Source organism: Strix aluco, chromosome 3, assembly GCF_031877795.1.
Source record: "Strix aluco isolate bStrAlu1 chromosome 3, bStrAlu1.hap1, whole genome shotgun sequence".
NCBI classification, from domain to species: domain Eukaryota; kingdom Metazoa; phylum Chordata; class Aves; order Strigiformes; family Strigidae; genus Strix; species Strix aluco.
This window is the reverse complement of record NC_133933.1, coordinates 47,111,451-47,135,082: the sequence shown is the minus strand read 5'-3', so window position 1 is coordinate 47,135,082 and position 23,632 is coordinate 47,111,451. Positions and strand designations below refer to the sequence as shown.

Below are 23,632 nucleotides of genomic sequence, written 5' to 3'. Positions count from 1 at the left end.
TAACAAGATATGAAATGTATGGTGTAGGTAAATGATCCTGGTAACACTATATATGCTTCATGCTCACAGAGTGGCTCACTGAGCTGAGCCTCTGACAGCATTGCTGGTAGGCTTGCCAAGCTCACCAGGCAATTGCTCAGAAATCTTTGTGGAACTGCAAGATCCACGGACACAGCAGGAAGCAGAATCAGTTCACAGCTGTGGAATGAGTGTTTTCTAATAATGCAAATGAAGCTAGGAAAACAGCAGCATGTCTGTCTCACTGAATATGTGCTGAAATACATTTGCTTTGTGCTTGTCATTTAACAGCCTTGGTTATTAGAACAAAATCATTTCAGTACCACACAGAATATGTATCTGTACAGCTTTAACTTTAAATCACAAAACTTATGATCCCATTAAATTATTACCATGTTTTTCCTGCACACTTCCTAGTCTGTGTTTTCATTTTTCAGTCTTTTCCTGTCTTTCTTTTTGATAGGTGCTTATTTATGTATGTTTCTGGTGTCTTTTTGTTCCTTTTAGTCTAGCGATCTGTGCTGTTTCTGAACTTCTCAGAGCTTTGGGAAGGCCCAGCAGTGCACAGGTTTGCAGTATCACATTTATAGCTCTGAAAACTATATTATTCTTTATCATTTCAGATATCTTTTAGCGGTTTATATGAGGCTTTGTTTTTTTTGTTACTGAATTACTTCTGAAGAGTACAACTTTATTACACACACTGTATCTCTTAATAGGTTCTACTTTTTTAGAGTTGCTTATAGAATTTGACTATGGTTTTCTATGCTGCTGTAGACAGTATGGACACTCCTCGTTTTGTTCTTCTCTTACCTGATATCTGTCCATGCAAGTTGCAAGACCAGTTGCTAGATCCAGTGCACTAGATGAGTTATCTGCATGTCGCATACTCACTGAATGAATGAATGCAGTTCTGCACCTTAGTTCCCAATGTGTTTCCTCTGTGAATAATTTTGCAAGTGTTCATTACCTGTAATTGAAGTTTTAAAAGGCTTGTTGATATTTGTTGATGTGTGTGTTTAGGTATTTTTTCTGTAGTTCTTTTCTTTTACTTTTAAGAGCTATATTCAGTTAGTGCCATTGTTGACCAATTATTGCCTATTTCAAATTCATTTATACCCTACAAATAAATATATTTGTGCCGATTCAAATAATTTTTTGTCTATCATTTGCTCTATATGGCAAAATCTGTAGCTACAAAGTATGAAGTAATACTGACTTTTCATGGTCAGTGTTACATCAATCAAGTTTAACATTATTTATTAGTTCATTCCATTTGTAGTCAGGGCACATTCTGTCAGACATTCCAACTTTTCATGGTTGCAGTGCTTTCTTTTACTTAAGTAACTCTAAATTAAATTCTAAATGACTAATGCAATGTTTGTGTTACATTAAATTAAGACAAAGCTGTGTAATAAAATATATAGGCTTTTTTCTTTTTCCCTTTTTTTTTTTCTTTTCTGTGATAGGATAGGTTCTGAATGCAAAACTAAAGCATTATGTAAGCTTCATGTATGCTACCCATCTCAAACCATTTGAAACAGAATCTTGTCAACAAACTTAAGTTTTGGGGTTTTTTTGTCTTCTGGAGGAGATCTGTTTCTTTTTCTTTCAAATTGTTGGTGAACGAGTAGTTGTCAGCTCTGTACAAAATGCAGTCTTCTGATGAAGCATTAGACTGTCGAACCTGGAAAATTCCGGTAAAAAAAAATTAAAAACTTAGGCTGAGTTTTACTTCTTTTAACAATCTGCACTACAAAACAATAACTTTTCTGTGGTGAATAGGAAGAACTAAATCTATGTCCTAATTGTAAATGTACTCAATAAAAATTACCACTCTTAGCTAATCAGTTTTCTTGTTGATTTGATTGTGACTGTGCAAATCTCAGTAGAGGATCATTCTTTTGATTAGCTACACTTAAACCACAGAGGTGCAGATGATAGTACAAAAACTTATGATAAGTGTAACAATAAGAGTTCTTAATTCAGCAATAAGGAAAATGCTCAAAATTTAGATAGACATATCACAGGAAAAAAAAAAAAGAACAAAATTATTAAAAGAAAAATCCCTTCTCATATTCATTTTTAAAGTAGCAGCCAAAGTCTTGACTGGGTGAAAAAGGTCACAATATTAAATAAAATTAGACCCAAGGAATAAAATCTGTAAAATTGAGTTTGTTTAATACTTATGACTTTTTTTTTCTCATTCTGATTTTTTGCTTAGGCATTTTTAAAGGCACTTATATTTCATTATCATGCATTGTTATCAGCTGGTTGCCTGTATGTTAGTGTGTGTTAATGATTGCTATGGCAATTACCAGTGCATTAGTCTAACTGTATATCATGCATAAGAAGTTTCGTAATTGTTGTTCCCAACTTCTGTTTCATATTTTTAAAGACAGTATTTCATAATATCTTCTGGACATACAGTGTTTCAGAGGAATTTATTTCTCTTTTTATGTCCTTTCCAAGACAAATAACTAAACCCATGGTGCTTCATCTCAGATGTTAATGTGATTATTCTTATATCAAATAATAATTTCTTCTAACATTTACTTCAACATTTTTTTGGTCCATTCTGTTGCGGAAGCAGCCCTTTTTCACATCTGCCAAATTAAATATTGGAAACACTGGGATGTCAGCTTGTGTTTGGAATATTTATGTAAAGTAGTCCACTTAAATGGTCCTTGTGTTGGCCCTGTCACTGTCCTTCCCACTGAACGTAACTGGAATTGATACGATGTAGTAATTAGTGTCCCCAGCAATGCATTATTTTTTTCTTTCTGTTAGCCCTTTTAGCATACAGGTTCTGATTGTCCCGCAGTATTTCTTCTCCTAGAAGGATCACTGGTAGGACCAGATTTCATCAAGCACTGGTTAATAACTGCACTTTAATATTTACTCACCATGATAAGGCAAAAGGCAGATAGCCTTGTATCTAACCATTTAAAGGACAACAAAAGATGCCTGCAAATATTTGTCAGAATGGATGGGCCATTTCTTTTCTGCCTGCAAAGGTAGAATGAAAACCACATACATTCTTAAAAGGAGAACTGTGAAGCTATAAAAGAAGTAAGATACTTCCACTGTAGGCACTGTTTTCTAAAAGAATAGGCCCTGTTTTTGTGTTCCTTAATGAGTCTGACCAATCATAAAAGCCCAAGAGAACAAACAGCAAGTATTTTTTTATATGTCCAGCCTCTAATTTATTTATTTTTAAAAATATGAGGAAGAACATGGAGAGTTCTTTGTATGGTTTCTCTCACTGCCAACAAATGCTGACAGGATGTGAGGAAGAAAATGTAGACAAGAAAACAATTCTATTTGTCACTAAAAATTGTTAGCCATATAAATAGTCCAGATAAACTATGCTTTCAAATAAGATGATTTTGCACTAGAGGAAAACTTAGTCAATGTTGTGTTAATAAACCTAAAATACAAAAATTAAACCTTACCAATACATCAGTTTCAGCTGGTGGAGAGGTTAAATTACCTATTACAAAAATTCTGCACATTAACCACACTAATCATATTGTTACAAGACCCTTTATTTTGGAAAAATACATGCTTTAAGTGTTTGACATAGTAAGGCACAGGTCTATTATCTGTTTTATTATTAATTAGTATGGCACATATGTATTAATATTTTTTTATTAGTAGCATTTTGTTCTTCTTTTGTTTATATCTTGTTTATTCTTTGGTTTTTTTATGTATCTTGTTTAGTGCCATAATTATGAAAACCCTATATATTTGTGGTACAGCAATGTCTCTGAGCTTTAGTTACTAGCTTCTTGTTGTGGTAGCTGCTTCATAAACAGTGTATGAAATATAATCTCTTTGACTTTTCAGTCAAACTCTTTGCAATTATGCTTGTTGTTTTTGTTGTTATCCTATTAAGTAAATCTGTTGGAAAATGAAAGCATGTATAAGCCATGCAGTTTCGTTTATTTGTGTATTACTTGCTTTTTAGTAAATTCAGTTTTGTTACTAGTTTCTAGACAAGTGAAAACTCTTTGAATTTGTATTTGCAGTTCCATGATTTCAGTTGGCATAAATAGTATTTTTATACTGCTGCTATAGCGCAATTTTGTCTTTAAGACAAAGCACAGTTTCTGAAATTGAATTGATTTTTCATACTTACGCAGGATGTGAAAAATCGACGAAATCCTCGCCTTGTACCTTATGCTCTTTTGGATGATCGGACAAAGAAGTCAAATAAAGACAGTCTTCGGGAAGCAGTCCGCACCCTTCTAGGCTATGGTTACAACCTGGAAGCTCCTGATCAAGATCATGGTAATTAATTTTGTTGTTCTTCTCCCTTGGAAAAAAAAAAAAATTAGAATATTCCACTCCACTACTGGATTTGTTGGTCCACTAAAACAATCTGAACAGGTACAGTGTCTCCAAAGCTAATAGGTACTTTTCTCCATCTTCTGTTGTTTATATTTCCCTTTGATCTTACTTTCCTTGTTGTTTCCTTTTCTTGTCCTGTGGCCTCAAATGAGGAATTACAAAATGAAACATTTTTAAATTTTAAATCAGTGATACAATTTCTCTGTATTTTATACACTTCCTTTCACTCTTCATTTTGTAGATTTGATAATTCTGATGAATCATAATTAAAAGTTTAAGAAATTTAAGTCAGGATTGTGAATACTACAAAGCACAACCCTAAAATACAGAAAATTGGGAAAATATGTTTATCATCTTGCTCAATATAAAGTCTTATGTCAAGGAATAAAATGTATGGTTACACTTTATATATATGCATAAATACCTGAAGTTCCCCAACTGAAAATTAAGTTTTTAATTAAAAACTTTTAAATTAGTACTATATTGGTTATTTCAAGACAAAATATCAAAATTGTTAAGAAAAAGATCATATAGAAGCACAGTAGATGTGAATTTTATATTCCTGCAATTTTAACTCTAAATAATGAAGAATTCTACAGTTCATGTACAATCTTGTATTTAAACACTTAAAGCTACAAGATTAAATTTTCGAAGACAAATGCCTACAAACCAAATTTCTGTGAATGTGAAACTAGGAGTCTAGAATTAGATAGTCTGTTAGAGCATTTAAGCTTCCTGGACTTTCTCAGGTCTTTGAAATTGAATAGACAATGAGTGAATTTTAACTCATTTCTTACAAATGTTCTCTTCGAATTACATCATTGCCAGATTGAATATTTTATTGATACTGCAGGCAGTATTTTCAATATATATTGTTTGAGACATCCTAAACAGGAAAAAAATGGAAAACTATATAAACTTTTCATAAAGAAGTTTTAAAGGAACAGTACACAACATCTACCTCAGTAACTGCAGAATATAAAACATTAAAGTAAAAGAAACCAGGACACATAATGTACAAATAAAATAAATTTGCTTATAGATTTTGGCTTTTAAAACAAAAGTTTTCTGTCATGCTGAGATCAAGTTGTAAGATGGAACATAAGAGGGGGATGTCCTTGGTACTGTACTATCATTCTGGAACACTAACTGCACATAGAGAAAGGAAATGGTGACATAACAGATATAACCCCTCAGCAACCATATCTAGAAGTTCAGTTGGAGATATGGAAATACAGAATAATTAAATCAAAATTGAAACTTACATCCTTAAAATGTCAGCAATGTGTGGAAAGTTTGAGAAATGTGTCTAAACCCTATCCTATCAATATATTGATTAATAAATTATTTTTCCTGCTTTATATATAGAGCTAGTATTGTTAAATTTGGACCTATTTAGGCCATTAGACCTTCAGTAAAGCATTTCTGCAGATTTAGCTCAAAACCAAAATGTACACAGAGAACCTGCCATTTTCAGTTTCTTTTCCAAAGCACATACATGCTCTGATCCTCAGCTTTCATGAGACGCTGCTATTAAATTACACTTTTAAATATGAGGCATCACTGATACTATGAGTATGTAACAAGGTTGGATTGCTGAATGGGCAAAACAGTGTTTCCTAGTGGAGTAGATTGTGTTGGTGGCAAAATACCATGGTCTCATTGTTAAATCTACCTATGCATAGTCTAGAGAGTTTAAGGCTGCTGCATAATCTTGTAATTTCTTCCTCTCCCACTGTGAGAAGGAAATGCTGCATAGAGAGAGCGAGTATGGCTTCTGCTTTGTTCTGAGAAGGTGGGTTGGCTAGTATAGGAGGCTTTTGCTTCCTGTGGAGATAAAGGGGCTGTCTAGTTGTGTAGGGTGAGAGGGGAGACAGCACACTCATTTTCCACAATGTCCTCCAGATCCCACTGAATTAATATCAATCCCCTTTCCTCATTTACAGCTCTGAGAACCATGTGCCCCTGCCTTTCCTTGAGAATGAACTGCTGGAAATTTTTTTTTTCTCCTTACGATGCAGAGATCCTTGAGCTAGTTTAGTGCATGGAGTTACTCATGAAATGTAAAGAACACAATTGCAATTAATCCTTCCATCTGAAAAGTGTCATCAATCCTGTTGCAGAATTCCCAGGGGAAGGGACCTGCAGAACAGTATCCCACAAACTGGTCTTTCTTAAACAAAAGCTGGAATTGCATTCAGCAAAAAATTTTTATAATAATTTTGGGGATTTAAATTTTACAGTTTATGAGCTTCTCAAGTGTTTGAGATGCATAAAACTTGTTATAGGGATCCTGTTTCATCAGCCAAAATCCATACTGTTATTAAAGGTTTTAGAGCCCTCTAGTGGTGTTCTGCATCTCCATTCATTAATTTTATTTTAAATGTTGATTTACGAAGCTCTATAGCATAATTTTTTATGTTTTATTATTATTACTACCATTATTACTTACTGGATTCCCACAGCAGCTGTATTTTTGGGGTTGCTTAGAATCTAGAAAGCATTAGGTTACTTAGAATCTAAAAAGACAACAAATTCTCAGTTCCCATGCTTTATGGTGGTTCATCTCCTGTACAGATGAGATACTGAGGGTCTTCAGAAGTATTTTTAAGACATTACTTGTGTAGACCACCAAAGAGAAAATTTTACTGATAAATAATTATGTGGCAGAGAGTTCAGAGTTGCTTACAGGAAATTTAATGAGCCTGACCTAACTGAAGTCAGGCATTTGGTGGCATGAGAAGAGATAGTAGGTTCTGAAGGATGTGATTTTATAGGCTATTCAAAATAATACTGGAAATGTGGACCTTGGTATGGCTAAGAAAACAGAATAGAAAGGGAGAGGTTCTTAACATAGTCTAACAAACAGACAGGTAGATGCAGACATATTTGAGCCTATAACAAACTCAGGAAGAGGAAGAAATATGGTGATCATACTGCAATGCTGAATTTTCAAAGGCTGCATAGGCTTTAATACCTTGCAAATTTGTGGAAAGAGATCCAGAATGCTTTAGGCATTCTTTTTCCTAATCTGAGAAAAAGAGTCAGAGTGATCCCTGAGTTGTGTGATTTGATTAATGGAAAGAAAACTGTATAAAATACCAGAGAACAGAGTAGCTGAAAAAACTTAAGGAAGAAAGATCAAGGGTTTGATTCAGCATTACTTCATGTGCTTTGTGAAATCTTTTTAATATTTTTAAAGTGTGATTTTTTTTGTCATTTCAAGCTACCTTATGGTTTGAATTGATAATAAGGTCTTAGAAAGAAGTGTCAGAAACAGACTGTAGGACTGTGTAATCAGTAAGGAACAGTGAGGGATGTTTCTATGTACTCACCATACAGGGTTGTACTTGAAGCTATTTTAGCAGAAGATACTACATAAAAAATATCTGTAGAGTAGTGAAAGGCAGCACAGTGAGGGAAAACTCACTATATACTAATGTAAAATATTGAAGAAAAGCAGAAAGAAGATAGGATTAAAAGTGTTTAAAGGGATGTTAGGAACAGCCATCTCCAAGGCACCAAGTAGGCTCATGAGTAGTAGTGTTGAAGTAATATTCATGAATTAGATGTTCATAGACAATTTTTGAGAACATTTGCCATAGGTAGTAGGTGGATGCCACAGATGAATCAATAAAGGCAGTTTCTCAAGACAGTATGTTCAGTACAGTGAGAGACAGAACAAAATTGAAGTAGATGAGTCTAAGATTTGTGTTTTTGTGAGTGACAGAAACAAAAGTAATTTCTGTTGGAACAGATTGATCTGTAATGGATTGTGGACTAACACAGGAAAAGAGTGGATGTGGGAGCAAAGAAGCAGGATAACCCACAAGAGAACCGGGATGGATAGATGGAGAGTTGGATCAGAGCTTAGAGACACAAGGCCAAAACTTTAATGTTTGTTAGTTGTCAAGAAAAAAGGAAAAAATAGATTTATTATATGTCTCAAAGCAGTACATGTACCAGCATACTACTTCTCCATTTAAAAATCTTTGCTTATACATTCCAAAAATGTTATAAAGCAGAAATATGAGACATAAACTAAGCTTGGTTCTACGGCTGTTACGGAGCAGATAGAATAACATGTTTACATTTTTACCCTTCCTTTGAGGTTTCTTTTCTCCTCTTTCTCTAAAGTAGCCCAATAACAATCCAGTTTACATTTTTTCAGTATTTTTATGCCATTATTTTTTCATGGAGTAAGAGAATCAGTGAATACATTTAGAAGTAAGTTGAATGTGTCAAAGTTTAACTTTAGCCTCCTTTGAAACTCTTTGTGTAGCCATTTTGGTCTTTGAGAAAAGATAATTATAATTACCTGACAAAGAGTGAATTTTAACTTACGCACTCTTAAACTAGCTTGTTATGAATCACTTGTAATTAAGAGAATTTTGGAACGAAGCATGGTAAACTATGATAAGATAAGCACATGTGATCATGATACAGATACCTAATGAATCAGTGTCTGTGAAAGCTTTTGTTTTCACACAGCTGTTAATGTTAATTTATTTTACACTCTATTGCACTAGACAAGAAATGTGAACAAGCTTTTTTTCTTCATCTCAGCTTGATAATTGACAAACTGTAACTTTGAAGTGAGAAGTGGTGTTTTTTAAGGCACTCTATGAAGTCCTGTAGTCATCTGACTCTCCAACAGTGTGAAAGAGAATAAAGAATAGTCAACACAATTCAAACTTGTCATCTTGTTATTTCTGTTATAGCTAAATAATATTTTCTAAATAATACCATGTCTGTGACTAGGTTTGTCTTTGTTCTTGAACAGTAACTTGCTGTGCCTTGAACAGAAGTTGTCTTTAACACTACTTTTATGCCTTTCTTAAGGGCATCTTTATTCTTTCCAGACTTGCTGCCCTTTATCTTGACAGAAGTTAATATATTTTTTCCTGAAGCGGGAGTGTAATTACTTTGTGACTGGGTTGTTAAAGCTTCATGCAAGACTTTCTTTTATGATTCCTATCCTCCATTTTCCATTGCTTCTGCAAAAACATGTAAATTGTAACCTTCTTTCTATTATTTATTATAACTAAGAAAGATAGTAATAAATTTTTATAATGACGTACTTAAGAAATCTCACTTTTAGAATATAAATGATAAGATTAGGTGAATTGATCACAGTCTCTAAGTAAAGAAGATGTCTCAGTTGAGAAATCTTGTCTCAAAGACAAACGTTTGATTTTTATGGTGGTTGGAAGATTAATTTAGTCGGTATTTTGTTGGAGTTTGTATGTTTGGTGTTTTTCAATTTGTTTAAAATAACTGAGAGCCCACTTCACAGAATCACAGAATTCTTGAGGTTGGGAGGGACCTCTTGAGATATCTGGTCAAGCAGGGTCAGCTAAAACAGGTTGTCCGGGAGCATGTCCCAGATGAGTTTTGATTATTGCCAAGGATGGAGTCTTCACAACTTCTCTGGCAACCTGTTCCAGTGTTTGACCACCCTCACAGTAAAAAGTTTTTCCTTGTGTTCAGACGGAATTTCATGGTTTTTAACTTGTATCCATTGCCTCTTGTCCTGTCATTGGGTACCACTGGGAAGAGACTGTCTTCCTCTTCTTCATTCCATACCACCAGCTATTTATACTCATAAATGAGATTCACCCCCAAGCCTTCTCTTCTCTAGGCTGAACAGTCTCAGGTCTCTCTGCCTCTCCTCATAATAAATGCTCCAGTCCCTTATTCATCTTCATGGCCTTGTGCTGTACTTGTTCCAGTAAATCAATGTTTTTCTTGCACTGGGGAGCCCGGAACTGGGCCCAGAACTCCAGATGTGGCCTCACTAGTACCAAGTAGAGGGGAAGGGTCACCTTCCCGGACCTGCTGGCAAGGCTGTTTCTTATGCACTCCAGGATACTTCTGTCATTCTTTGACTTATGTTCCACTCATCTACCAGGACCCTCAGGTCCTTCTCTGCTGAGCTGATTTCCAGCTGCTCGGTGTCCAGTGTATTCTGTTGCCTGGGGTTATTCCTTCCCAGGTGCAGAACTGCATTTCCCCTTGTTGAACTTCTTGAGATTCCCCTCAGCTCAATTCTCCAGCCTGTTGAGGTCCATCTGAATGGCAGCCCAACCGTCTGGTGCATCAGCTTCTCTTTCCAGGCTTGCTGTGGTGTACTCTGTTCCATTATCCATTCAGGTCATAAATGAAGGTGTTAAACAGCATTGGCTCCAATACCATGGGTAGACCCCAGTACCCCTGGGGTACTCCACTACAGCACCCACGTTAGTCTGCCTGCATACCTTGACCCATAAGTTATGAACTGGCTCCTGAACCATCACAAAACGGTTCTCCATGCATTCCAGCTGCTCTTTCACATAAAGGGCAACTCTTCCTCATAACCTTCCCAGCCTGTCCTTCCTAAAAAGCATGTATCCATCCATCACAATACTCCAGTCATGTGAGTTATCCCACCATGTTTCTTTGATCCTAATGAGGATCATAGCCCTGTAACTGCACTCAGACTTCTAAGTTATCTTTTTTTTTTTCTTCCCCATGCTGTTTGAATTAGTGTAGATTCATTTCAGAGAGGAACCCAAGTGTCCTGATTCCCCAGAATGGGGAAGGGTGCTACCCCATAAGGCTGTTCTGCAGGCACTTTCTTCTTTTCATGCCTTTGCTCAAAGGGATTCCTTTGACTTTTGTTTTCACTGCCTTCATTTTGTCAGTATTTCAATACAGTACTTGCATTGGGGTTTTTTCTTTACTTTTTTTTTTTTTTATTTTTTAAACCTTACAGCGATGAGACTGGACGTGTGCAGTGGGATAATGGAAAAATTCAGGATCTTCCGCACAGAAAAAACTTACGCAGTGAAGGCTGGGAAGTGGTACTTTGAGTTTGAGGCAGTTACTGCAGGAGACATGAGAGTTGGCTGGACCAGGCCGGGTTGTCTGCCAGATCAGGAACTTGGCTCAGATGAAGAAGCTTTTGTTTTTGATGGCTTTAAGGTTTGTATATGTTCATCTGTAATAATATGCGTGACTGCAAAACTTCTAATTTAGCATCTTATTCCGTGTGTCATTGCCTCAACTTAATGGCTGCCTTTTCTTTCATTTGTGTTTTATGAAATTGTATTTCTCTCATTGAGGGCCTAGGTGGAATAAGGAGGATCAATGTCACCTGAAAAATTAATTAGCAGGGTTTGAGATTTCTTTAATTTTTTCCACAGCTTCACAGTGTTTGTACAGTATATATAAAGCACTGAAAATCCAAGTGACTTACTCAAATTCAAAATACTGGCAGAGCTGTCATTAACTATGAATAATTTCTTTAAATGTTTACTCTGTTTTTCTCTCTATAAGAAATGCCATTCAGAAATAAGTATGTTTAAGATCATTAGCAATAAGTGTTTGATACAAGTTTTTAATAGGAATATAAAAGTTACAAAGAGTATACCTAGGTTTTCATAGAAATCCTTAAAGTTTAGAGTAAATGAAGTATGATAGAACCAGTAATTTTTGCTCAAATTTAACTCTGCTTGAGACAATGACAGATTGAAATCTAGTAGTAAAGATATATAGGAAAACAAACTATTTTATATGTTACTGATTTTCATCAGAATAGATTAAATGACTCATTGAAAGTTTTTATTTCAGTATGAAGGCAAGTGCAACCTCTATCCCAACCATAATTGCTGTTAAGACTACTGATGACTCATGTCAAAATGGTTCTTGTATCTGATGTTGGAATCCATTTCCTTTATTACTGTTACAATATGTAACAGAAATGAACAGTATTCCTAGCTGTTCATGGTCGGATCAAGCTCTCAAGATGTATTTTATTCATGTTAGAATTTAATTTTCTTTCCAGTCTTGTATTACATGAGAAGATGCCTTAAAAAGAGAACTGAAAAGTTTTTGTAAAATATCTGATTGACTTAAGTAAACTATTCAAGTCCTGTGTCTTTACTAGAATAGTTCTGTAGTAGTTTGCCTTCTGAATCTTAGGTTTTGACCTTACATTTCAATCCACAAAGCTATTTTGTTGTCTTTGATTTTGATGGGTTCTTACTTGGTTGGAAAAAAGTTTTTGACCTTCAGGATGCACAGAAAGGCTCATTTATTTTGTAGGATTTTCAGGATGGATACAGAGGATAAAAATCTACTTGTGATGGAATATATGAATAGGGAACCTATTTGTTATTAGCACTGCTTTGTTTTATGCACGTTACAATTGTTCTTAATAGATGTTAATTTATCTGAATTCCAATCTGAGACCCCATCCAAGGCCTTTGCAGTCTTTGACGTGAAGGTCAGTCATACGAATCATTAATCATGCCCTCAGCTACTTTGGAATCTATCCAAAGCTCAGAGTGATTGTCCTAGCCACAGACAATTCTGTTCCTTCCAAAATCTGGTATGACAGGAAGTTTAATTCATTTTTTATACAACATTTTTAGAATTATACTTAAGGAAACAATAAAGTTTTTTTGGAAGCAATGAATTTATAGGCTACTAGATCAAATAAAAGCAATTGATTAAAAAAAGTTTGTGAAGCAGCTATTTAATATTGTAACTGATCGCATATTGTTTTCATTACAAGTCTGTCATGGAGCTTCCGCAGAAAAATAAGCCATTCTCTTAGCTGTTACTAAAATGTTGAAATAGTAATTTTCGCTATCCGCTAAGTTAGCAACGTTTTACAATACTGATGTGAGGGGTGCTTGCAGGAAGTTAATTTTTGGATTTCCATTTTAAAAGTCAACTTGGAGTACTCACAGTCATTGTTTTGTAATGATATGCTGTGAAAGTGTTAATTTTACTGCTGTCTTAATTGAGGGGCCAAATTATTAGTTGTACCACTAAAGGAGAGAGGAACACATGCGTTGTCACTATCTGAAATTCTTTTAAATCCTTTTCAGGCACAGCGGTGGCATCAAGGTAATGAGCATTTTGGCCGCTCTTGGTTGGCAGGAGATGTTGTTGGATGTATGGTTGACATGAATGAGCACACTATGATGTTCACCTTAAATGGTGAAATCCTGCTTGATGACTCAGGTTCAGAACTTGCATTCAAGGACTTTGAGGTTGGTGATGGTAAGTATTGTAATACAATGTGCTGTTAACTTGCTGTTGTTGCCCAATTTTTGCTCTGGCTTCCATTTAATGTTGTGTGCTTCTTGGCTTTCTTTACCTTCGCCCCTGCTCCCCCCACTCTATGGAACTACCCCTTGTCCTTTTCTCTAATTAGTATCAAGCCTTTGGAAAGGAGGTGTATTGGATGTGAGGATGAGGCAAAGTCTTTTTATGTGGAGAACTTTGCAGCCATCCTTTGTGATCAGACCTTTTCATTGTTTTGCAGGGATGTGTCTGGAGTTTTAAATTCATGACCTTTAACATTTCATCTGTGCTGCAGCAGGTTACCATATGGTATAACAGAATCATAGAATGAATCATAGAATGGTTTGGATTGGAAGTGACCTTTGAAGATCATCTAGTCTAACCCCCCTGCCATAGGCAGGGACATCAAATTTTATCTAGATCAAGTACTGAAATACTACCAAATTTCTGTCAAATTCGTGATAACATATGGTAGGGAGTTTAAGCCAGCTTTAAGGTTTTGTTTCAGCTCTGGGAGGAGAAATGACACCTGATCCATGATAAAGCCAGCTGGTACAAAGTTAGCCTTCAAATTTTTTTACTTAATTCTAAACCAGCAGATTGAGTTTTGTGCCTGTTGTAGTGTTCTTGGTGCAGCTTTCAGAGTCCACAAGCAGGTTTTAGTTTACCATGAAGCCATAGTTTATGAGATTGCAAAAGATGACAAAGATTGTCAGGTTGTGTCAGGTGCCAGATTGATTCTATACCACAAAAGGATTTTTGTTTATCAATTTAATTACATACTTCTGTGTGAATAGGTACGTAAAAAGGTAAGAAATTAATGTAGATAACTGCTTAAAATTCTTGAACTATGGTAGTGTGAAAAAAAATATTTTAAGCTTTAATCTTTCATTTGTTGTAGGTGCAAATATTCTGCCATATATAATATACATCTGTTAAATAATACATCTGTGTCTGAGAGATAGTTATATTTTTTTGAACAGTAAAAGCTGCAAATAATACTTTTGGGTTACCGATCCCTATTCCCAGAGGAAGTATGAATTTTATACCTATTAATTAGGCAGCTCCCTGCTTGAATTTTAACTTTACTTTCATCTATATTTCAGAGTATTTTACTTTCAGGAATGCTTTGGGAGAAGAACTTTTTTTTTTTTCCCTTCTTCTGCCATACCATAAGAATTAAGAATAATTTGATTTCATTTAAAATGAGATAACTTCCATCAGTTTTCTAGACTCCTGCCTGTACTTTACTGCCTTCAGATTTCCTTAGATACTCTGCTAGCATGATGAAGGGAAGGAATGCATGAATTGGCTTAATGTTAGCGGTGTAGGCATAAAATCATCCCAGTGCCATTAAATTGTAATGGTTTTCCAGTTATTAAGCAGTATAATCCTGTAGAGGAGTGAAGAATTCTGAGAGGAACTGGAATTCCATGAAATTCTGAGGGTAGCCTGTTTGACCACTATTTTGATTTCAAAGTTGATGAAATCACAGTGGTATAGTTTTCACGGTACTTGTTTCTAGCTGTGCATTCAGATTTAAACAGATTTCTGCTGGGTCTGAAACTGCTAAAGTAGTTGCAGGTTTGACATGGAGTCCCAGGGCCTTGGTAACCATGCCAAAGACTTAATGGCAGTGTCAAGCCTCTCAGATTTTTCACAATAACCTGTAATTCACATTAAGTTCTGCTAGTGCCATGTTTGTAGAGAAGAGCTTGCCTTTGAAATAGGATCTCCTATTCTGTTTTCAAAGGAATGTGCCGATTGATCTCAGATTTAATAACTCCAGAACCATATTTGTAAATATAATGGGTATTTCATGGCGGGTGGGGGGGGGGGGGGGGGAGGGGGTGGGCATCTATATGTATGTGTGTGCATATACAAACACATGTATGAAATACCCAAATTAAATATGACTTTTATAGAGCTTTCCTTTTTTTTGCAGGCTGATTTTAATTTGGTTTTGTTAAAGGCTCTTGCTTAAGAGCATTGAGACCTTTCTGCAGGTCACTTCTATCAGTGAATCATGTGCATGCCATCTGCTGCTGCAGAAAGAGACCTTTCGCTTTAGAAAAAAGATAGAATTTCTGGTCAGAGTCCAGTGTCCTGTTTTGAAGGATGTAGTCTGACCATAAATCAGTCCTGTAGTTTTAATATACTTAGCAACAGTGAAAAGGGAATATGGCACTCTGCCAGTTTATTAATAAGGCTGTGTCTTAGTTTGTGCTGCCAACAAGAGAAGCTCCTTGGGATTATGGCAGACTAATCTGTTTGTGAGATACCATCTCAGTAGTAAAATTGTTAAACATAATTGCATGTCATTATGCATTTGTGTAAGAGAAATTTCACACTGTAGACACGAACAAGTACACTCTGCAAAACAAATTTTGTTTTGTCAACTCATGATCTCTGTGAGCATGAACTGTTTGTAGTGAGTGTTTCACAAATTGGGTCAGGAAGTTCATCTTTTATTCTCAAAAGTAGGGAACATAGTAAAAAGTGTTGCTGTCCTTTGCTTTTGCCACATATGACAGACAATGCTAGAAGGTTACTTTTCTGGTGGTAGTGTTAAAGTCTGTCTACTTGTTTTGCTATTTCGTGCAATAAAATAAAAGTTTTTCTCCATAGCCCAGTTATGTGTCTGGAGATTAAGAGCGAGATCATGGGTAAATCATCTTTTTGTGTAGCCTCCAGCGTGCAAGGGCTGCACAGGATCTGTGAAGTACGACATCTAAAATGGCTACATACCCATTTAGAGAAGGGTACTGAAAGTTAATTTTTATTCCATAGTAAAATATGTAACTGTTTTACCAGCACACTCCCTATAAGATGAGATGCCATATCTTTACCAGATATAGAAGAACCCTGAAACATCTTAATGACAACTATACCATTTGCAAATTAGTGCAGAATTCCACCAGAGATGGAAGTAGTGCTTGCATGATTAGGACTGGAACTGGTATTTATATTCTATTCATACAGAGCAACAGTTACTGTATAGTTGCGATTAATTGCAGATAATGATACAGTCATCCAGCCTCCAGTGATTTCTGGTTCAGGAGCTTTCTGAGACAAACATGGCATGTTTGTGTTAAATAGTCCTGATTTTTTTGTGTTTGTTTTTTTTCTTTCTCACATGAAGATCTCAAAACTTTCTGAATCAATGTGAGCTTTTAACATCCGTGATGTCATGTGACAGAGAATTCCACAGCGTTACTGTGAGGTGTGGAAGGAATTTCCTCCCATTGTTTTGAAGCTTGCTACCAGTTTCATTGATCATAATTTTTGTTATGGAAGACATTTACTGTTCATCTTGTCTATGCCACACATTTTTTTTGAGGCTGAAGTATCCTAATTTCTTTAATTGTTGTTGATAAGAAAGCAGTTTCATTTGTGTTGGCCATTTTCAGATCTGTTATATCCTTTTTGAGACGTGGAAAGCAAAACTCTTCACAGAATTCTAAATGTGGGTGATATACATCCTGGAAACATCTGAAAATGTTTTACATCAGTAAGAATTGGAAATTAAGTAGTGATGCGATTCAGATAGACAAAGCATGTGCTTTAGGCTGCATATACCTATGTGGTTTATAGCAGATTTTATGTCATTTTGGGTAATATTGTGAGAATTCATGCTGTCACAACTGTTTCTGTGAAAACCCATTCTCAAACAACTTGATGTCTCTAGAAGGATGTTATTATTCTTGAGTGATGAGCTGAGATTTGTAAGGTTATTTAAGATAAAATTTTGATTTTTGGCTTTGCTTAAAAACTTTTGCAACAGTTTATGTATTCCTTTAACTCAACAGGGAGCCTAGTAAACTTTCTTTACTAAATCTGCTGGCTTTACCACAGCATATATCTACATATGCAAATATAAATTTCCTAATTATATGTTGTATAATATGATTTTGTTTCATTTAGTGCTGGAAAATACTCTTTATTATTGTCTGTCATTGGATTTGCACTAGCAGAATGGACATAAATCATCTTGTCTAAATCATCTATGTTATCTGACAAATTGATGCCTTGTGATTTAAGAGCCTTGTGAAGATAAAAATCTGGACTTGACCTTTTGACTAATAGTGTATGTCCTTATATTTATTGCGCCTAATACACATCCACAGAATCACAGAATCATCTAGGTTGGAAAAAGACCTTGAAGATCACCTAGTCCAACCATTAACCTAACACTGACAGTTCCCAACTACACCATATCCCTCAGCGCTATGTCAACCCAACTCTTAAACACCTCCAGGGACGGGGACTCCACCACTGCCTTGGACAGCCCATTCCAGCGCCTAACAACCCGTTCTGTAAAGAAATGCTTCCTAATATCCAGTCTAATTTATCTACACATGATAACCAATCTTCTGTATCTGTAATAAAATCTTCAGAAGGTGGTACTGAAGGCTGATCTTTTATCTGGTGAGCAGTCATTCCTGTAGATGATGCTCTGGAGTTTCTTTTGTCTCTAAAGAACATATGAACAGATATTCTGCCCTTTTGTTTATGTGGGCATCTTAAAGAAAAGTGAGGAACTAGTGGTATTTTGTCCTTACACCCTTCAACCTGGTATATTCACTTTAACCAGAACAGACCTTCATGTTTCTTGTTAACAACAATGAAAGCATTTTGTTAATAGCTAGGTCAAATTAATCAACAAAGTGGTTTGTAGCTGTGGAAATTCAAAATCAGAATGAAAAGGAGCAGAAGTAGTAAGAGATTTTCTTAGGTTTTTAGACTGTGATGCTGAACCTGAGAAAAAAACACTTTTTTTTCAAAAGTGCAAAGAAGTGACTAGTGAGTTCCCTGGGCTAGTGAAACAGTAAGAGAGCAGATGCATACAAATGTGAAGCTGATTCAAAAGTAAAACCAAAAAACCCAGCCCAAAACCAAACTACCATAAGTTTCATGAAGCTACAGTGTCTTATGTCAGTTCTCATAATCTGGAGCCATAAAGTGTTATGAAATTTTAAAATTAATTTTATTTTATTTTTTTAATCTACAGCACACACTTGGTGCATATTTGTGATTTTTTTTTTTTTCCACTGCTGTAGCTGCATGGACAAGCACTATATTACTTTTGAAATAATTTTTGAGGTTCTCTCAAAATACCACGACTAATAGAATTTTTAGAGGAATATAAAAAATAGTCAGACGGAGTAAAATTGGCAACATTCTACCAGCTTAGCAGAGAGATTAAATAAGAGCTGGTTGTCAGATTCCTTGAAGTACTCTTAGATTTCTGTGAAATAAATTGAGTGTTGCATGAAGAGATCCATGGCTATTAGAGAGCTTTTTTTTCCAGAATGATATTTGAGATACAGTACTTGGTGACATGCAAGAGGTGATGTGCTGTCGATGACTGCTTGCATTTATACTGTTTGGTTTTTGGATTTTATTTTTAAATTTTTTTTTCCAAATTATTTACAATTGGGTTATGGAGAGAACAGTTCTCTGATGTTCATGATGTACAACCCACATGTTCCTTCATTTTGTTTTAAGGATTTCTACCTGTGTGCAGCCTCGGCCCATCTCAAGTGGGAAGAATGAACTTTGGAAAAGATGTCAGCACTCTAAAATATTTCACTATCTGTGGCTTACAGGAAGGGTATGAACCCTTTGCTGTTAATACAAACAGAGACATCACCATTTGGCTGAGTAAAAGGCTCCCTCAGTTTCTACCAGTGCCACAAAATCATGAACATATTGAGGTTTGTGATCCTATTCAAATGTTTCTAGACACTTCTTCCATGAATATGTTTGAATTGTATTTCTACTTTTGCACTTCTAGACAAGACTTTTGATGTGATATGTTGTCCCAAATCAGGATGAACCTTGCACCTGTTACAAATTTTTTACATTCAGTGGCATTGCAATAATGTAATTATTTTGTTGCTAGTGTTTCTTTATCCATGAAATCTGTCATGTGTGTAAACATGAGCTTCTCAGAGACAAGTTCTACAAGATATCCTCATGAAGAGCTTCTTGTGCAGTGAGAGCTATGTTTGTAAACAACTTCCAGAAATTGGGCATTTCTACATAACAGATACCATGTGTTCTGGTACACACACTTTGTGATTTTTCCATAACGAACTGGTTTTGATTTTAATAAATATTTATTAGCCAGTTGTGTCAACACTTATGTCCCAATCAGTTGTGCATCTTGATGGAACTGAATTCATGCCTTGTAAGTCTACCATGAAATCCTTCTGAAACTGATGAAACAAGAACTCTTTTTCAGCTGATCTGTATCACACTTTAGTATTTAAGAAATAATTTGTGTTCTTGCTTATGTACATGTATGATTTGTATTAGTTGGTTTGTGTAGTTCTGGGCAGGATTGTATTTATGTTGCAAAGAGTTATGATGAAAAAGATCATTCCTTTGTGAGTGTTTTTTTTATTAAAGAGGTTTTTTTATTTAACAATGGAACAACGAAAACCTCCCCTCCTTATAGTATTTATTTCCCCTTAAAATGGCAGCACATGATTACAACACATTTGACCATTGACAGCGTACTGTTGCAAGTTTTTCAAGTCATAGATGCTTAATCTAGAAATATAAACTGAATATTTACAAGGGGGGAAAAAGCATCAGCTTCAAAACAACTACATCTTTATATTTGATAGGTGATGAGAATTGATGGCACCATAGACAGCTGTCCCTGCCTGAAGGTCACACAGAAGTCATTTGGTTCACAGAACAGTAAAACAGACGTCATGTTTTTTCGATTAAGCATGCCTATTGAATGTGCTGAGGTGTTCTCCAGATCAGCTGCAGGAGGGTTACCAGGCTCTGGTCTTTTTGGCCCGAAGAATGACTTGGAGGATTATGATGCTGATTCTGATTTTGAGGTTCTAATGAAAACTGCTCATGGTCATCTAGTTCCCGACCGGACAGAAAGAGAAAAAGATGCCACAAAAACAGAGTTAAACAACCATAAAGATTATGTTCAAGAAAAGCCTTCACGTCTTAAACAAAGGTTAGTGGCACATTTGGATTGCTTTTTTTCCCTCTTCTTTTCTTTTTTCTTTTCTTTTCTTTTTTTTTTTTTTTCCCTGTTTCTTGAACAGTAGAAGAAAATGCCAGTCAGGTCTGCAGAGATTTTCCCCTAATTCTGCCCTAAATTTGGATATAACACACATAGGTGGGTCAGTTAACCTTCATGTGATTAAATTAAGCAGAAAACCAAAAATGTTTTTCGATCTATTACAAACCTATTATTTGGTTTATTGTGAAGGCTTTTGCGATCATCATGTGAAGTGCACTCTAAAACCATGGAGATACATTCTGACAGAACTAGGAGGTCTTTAAAGTGACATGGAACATTTTTTCTCATGACTTCCAAAGAGCTGAAGATATTAAGATAATCTTTACCTAGGAATGTATATTAGCTCTTATCTCACTCAATGAACCAAACAATCATAAGAATATTCTCTAGTTGACACATTTATTCTCCCTAATTTTTCTTATGGAATCAGGAGCAAAACACCTAACTTGATGATGCTGTGGAGATGCAAACACTGGGCCGTTACCCAGACAATATTACTGCAGCTTTCCATTCCTTTTCTGCTCTTCTTTTTCAAACTTGTTTTGCTAAATATTTCAATTGCAGAATAAATCAGGGCATATGAATGGTATTTTTGAATTCATGAAAGTCATTTAAGGTTCCACATTCTTCTAATGTGACATAGGTGTTTAACAGCTTGATAATTTTTTAAGTTACACTAGTTTAGTTTTCAAGCAACTTTTGAATATATAGTTTAAGCTCAGAATTTATTTCAGTGTTTTTAAAAATGAGCCTGTCTCTTTCTCTTTTCTGAAGAATGTATTTTGTTTTAATCTACATGGAAGTAATAAACCAACTAGTGTTATGTATTAATAACGTAATAAATACTATTTAGGGCTAGCATAATAAATATAATGTATTTAGGGATAATGTATAAATGTAAAATTCCTTTGTGTATATATATTGATATACTGAGCTTTTCATATAGATTTTGATTTTATTTATTTTATTACAGATTTATGCTCAGGAGGACAAAGCCAGATTATAGCACAAGTCACTCTGCACGGCTTACTGAGGACGTGCTAGCAGATGATAGGGATGACTATGATTATTTGATGCAAACTTCCACGGTATTGTAACATGGGATTGGTATTTTAGTTGTTTGCTTTTTCTCTTTATTTTTTTTTTTTTTTAATAACTACATGTTTTTGCTTGTAAGAGTTTCAGAAACAGGGTAATTTTCAGGCAGAACTTTTTATTTAAGTGTCTGTGGTAGTCCTGTACTATTGAAGTTGAGATCACTATGTTCCTGTTGTTTTGACTTGATTGTCAGTCTAAAACAATTTCCACATGGAAAGCCATAAATCAATTTAATCAATTTTTGAAACTACTATTGATAACACCAAACATAAAAGAGGAAGAATATATAGCTCTAGAATAATGGAATAAATAGGAAGAAGTGCATTAAACTAACATGTCAATATTCAGGACTATTTGAAAACATCTATACTAATTTTACTCAGCATTTATTTTATGGAATTCCCAGTGAAAGTTTTGTGCAGGGTTTGTGCATCTTTCTCTGACAAGATAAGCTCCACAAGCACTCATTCTTCGGTGTTCAAAGGAAAAAATACTTTCATCTTGAATGTATTCTCCTCTTTCTAAAAGATATTAGATACTAGGAACTGAGTCACCTACAGTATAACAATTGTAGCTGCAGTACAAAAATAGCCTAATATGCTATGATGCAGAAGCCTCCAATACAAACGTATATGCAGCATCTTTAATCTTTTCCATTTTTTGTTCTAGCATACATATTTTGTTGTCCATATTTTGATTTCTGTTTATATTCTTTTGTTACTTTGCTTATCAATTGTACTTGAACAAGCCTATGCTACTTCTGAGGAGATGACATATTCTCAGATTTTAGAGCAACAAATTTAATTCTGAATCAAACTGTTGCACTGGAAACCAAATACTAACATTTACTGTCATTATTTTTTTTATTGACAGTACTATTATTCAGTGAGGATATTTCCCGGTCAAGAACCTGCTAATGTCTGGGTGGGCTGGATTACATCTGACTTCCATCAGTATGACACAAGCTTTGACTTGGACAGAGTGCGTACTGTCACAGTTACACTGGGAGATGAAAAAGGGAAGGTTCATGAGAGGTTGGTTACAATTTTCTTAAAAAGGTACATATTTTATACCCATAAAAGCAACTAACAATTTATAAACTGTAAATCCACTGCATTTAATGTATTTGGGTTGATGTAAAAAAAAAAAAAAAAAAGAAGTAATAGGTGAAAGTGTAACTTTACTTGTTCTCTTCTCTTGCTTGTGAAGAAACAGCGGAGTAGCGATCTAATCAAATCAATAGGCACTAAAAAGTAAAATAATGCAGCTTTTCTATGTAGTTTCAGACCATGATCTTGAAAATACTGACTTCTGAACTGGTACAAATTAGAGCAAAATACCTTGTATTATTTTTGGAACTTTTTGTTTTTGAGCAGGCGAAAATAAATACAAGAGCTCCTCTCAGCACTTCAGCATGTGAGCCATACCAGAAACTCTGTGTTATGCTTAATATTAAATGATTTAAAACATTAACTTGCAAAGTCAATTTCGTCTCTGGGAATTTTACAGAAGATTTGAGCTTGTTCATATTTTGTCATCTTCAGTTTTTATTTTTTCAATTATGAAGTCTATGTTTCACTGAATTTTGTCACTGGTTGTGGTGGGATCCGCTGTTTTCATCCACAAGGCCCTGTATGGTTGCAGCCATACAAAGTTGTTCTTAGTCCACTACTTAAAGTTAACACACCATCCATAAATAAATTTGTCTTTTGACATTCAGTATAAAACGCAGCAACTGCTATATGGTGTGCGCAGGAGAGAGCATGAGCCCTGGACAAGGACGTAATAATAATGGTCTGGAGATTGGTTGCTTGGTTGATGCTGCCAGTGGCCTGCTGACCTTCACAGCTAATGGCAAGGAACTAGGCACGTACTATCAGGTGAGTATTTTTTGATGATGTCTTCTGGTGGGAAGGGGGAAAACTGAATCCTCAGACTGCATCTTATTATAAACTTTTGTACAAGATTGGAAAAAAAAGGAATTGTTGCTGATATGACAGTGATTTTTCCTTCCTATTTGGATTTTCTGGG

At 35.2% G+C, this 23,632-nt stretch overlaps 1 protein-coding gene across 14 annotated transcripts in view; it reads left to right on the top strand.

Annotated features, from left to right (window-relative positions):
- The window catches only part of RYR2 (ryanodine receptor 2), a 441,630-nt gene that overhangs the window by 263,924 nt on the left and 154,074 nt on the right, over positions 1-23,632 (top strand). For all 14 annotated transcript variants that reach the window (XM_074818391.1, XM_074818396.1, XM_074818388.1 and 11 more), the window contains 8 exons: positions 4,164-4,311; positions 11,126-11,334; positions 13,248-13,422; positions 18,955-19,163; positions 20,082-20,434; positions 21,477-21,591; positions 22,475-22,635; positions 23,322-23,481. In XM_074818391.1, coding sequence (XP_074674492.1) covers positions 4,164-4,311; positions 11,126-11,334; positions 13,248-13,422; positions 18,955-19,163; positions 20,082-20,434; positions 21,477-21,591; positions 22,475-22,635; positions 23,322-23,481 — 1,530 coding nt within the window. The remainder of the gene's footprint in view (positions 1-4,163; positions 4,312-11,125; positions 11,335-13,247; positions 13,423-18,954; positions 19,164-20,081; positions 20,435-21,476; positions 21,592-22,474; positions 22,636-23,321; positions 23,482-23,632) is intronic.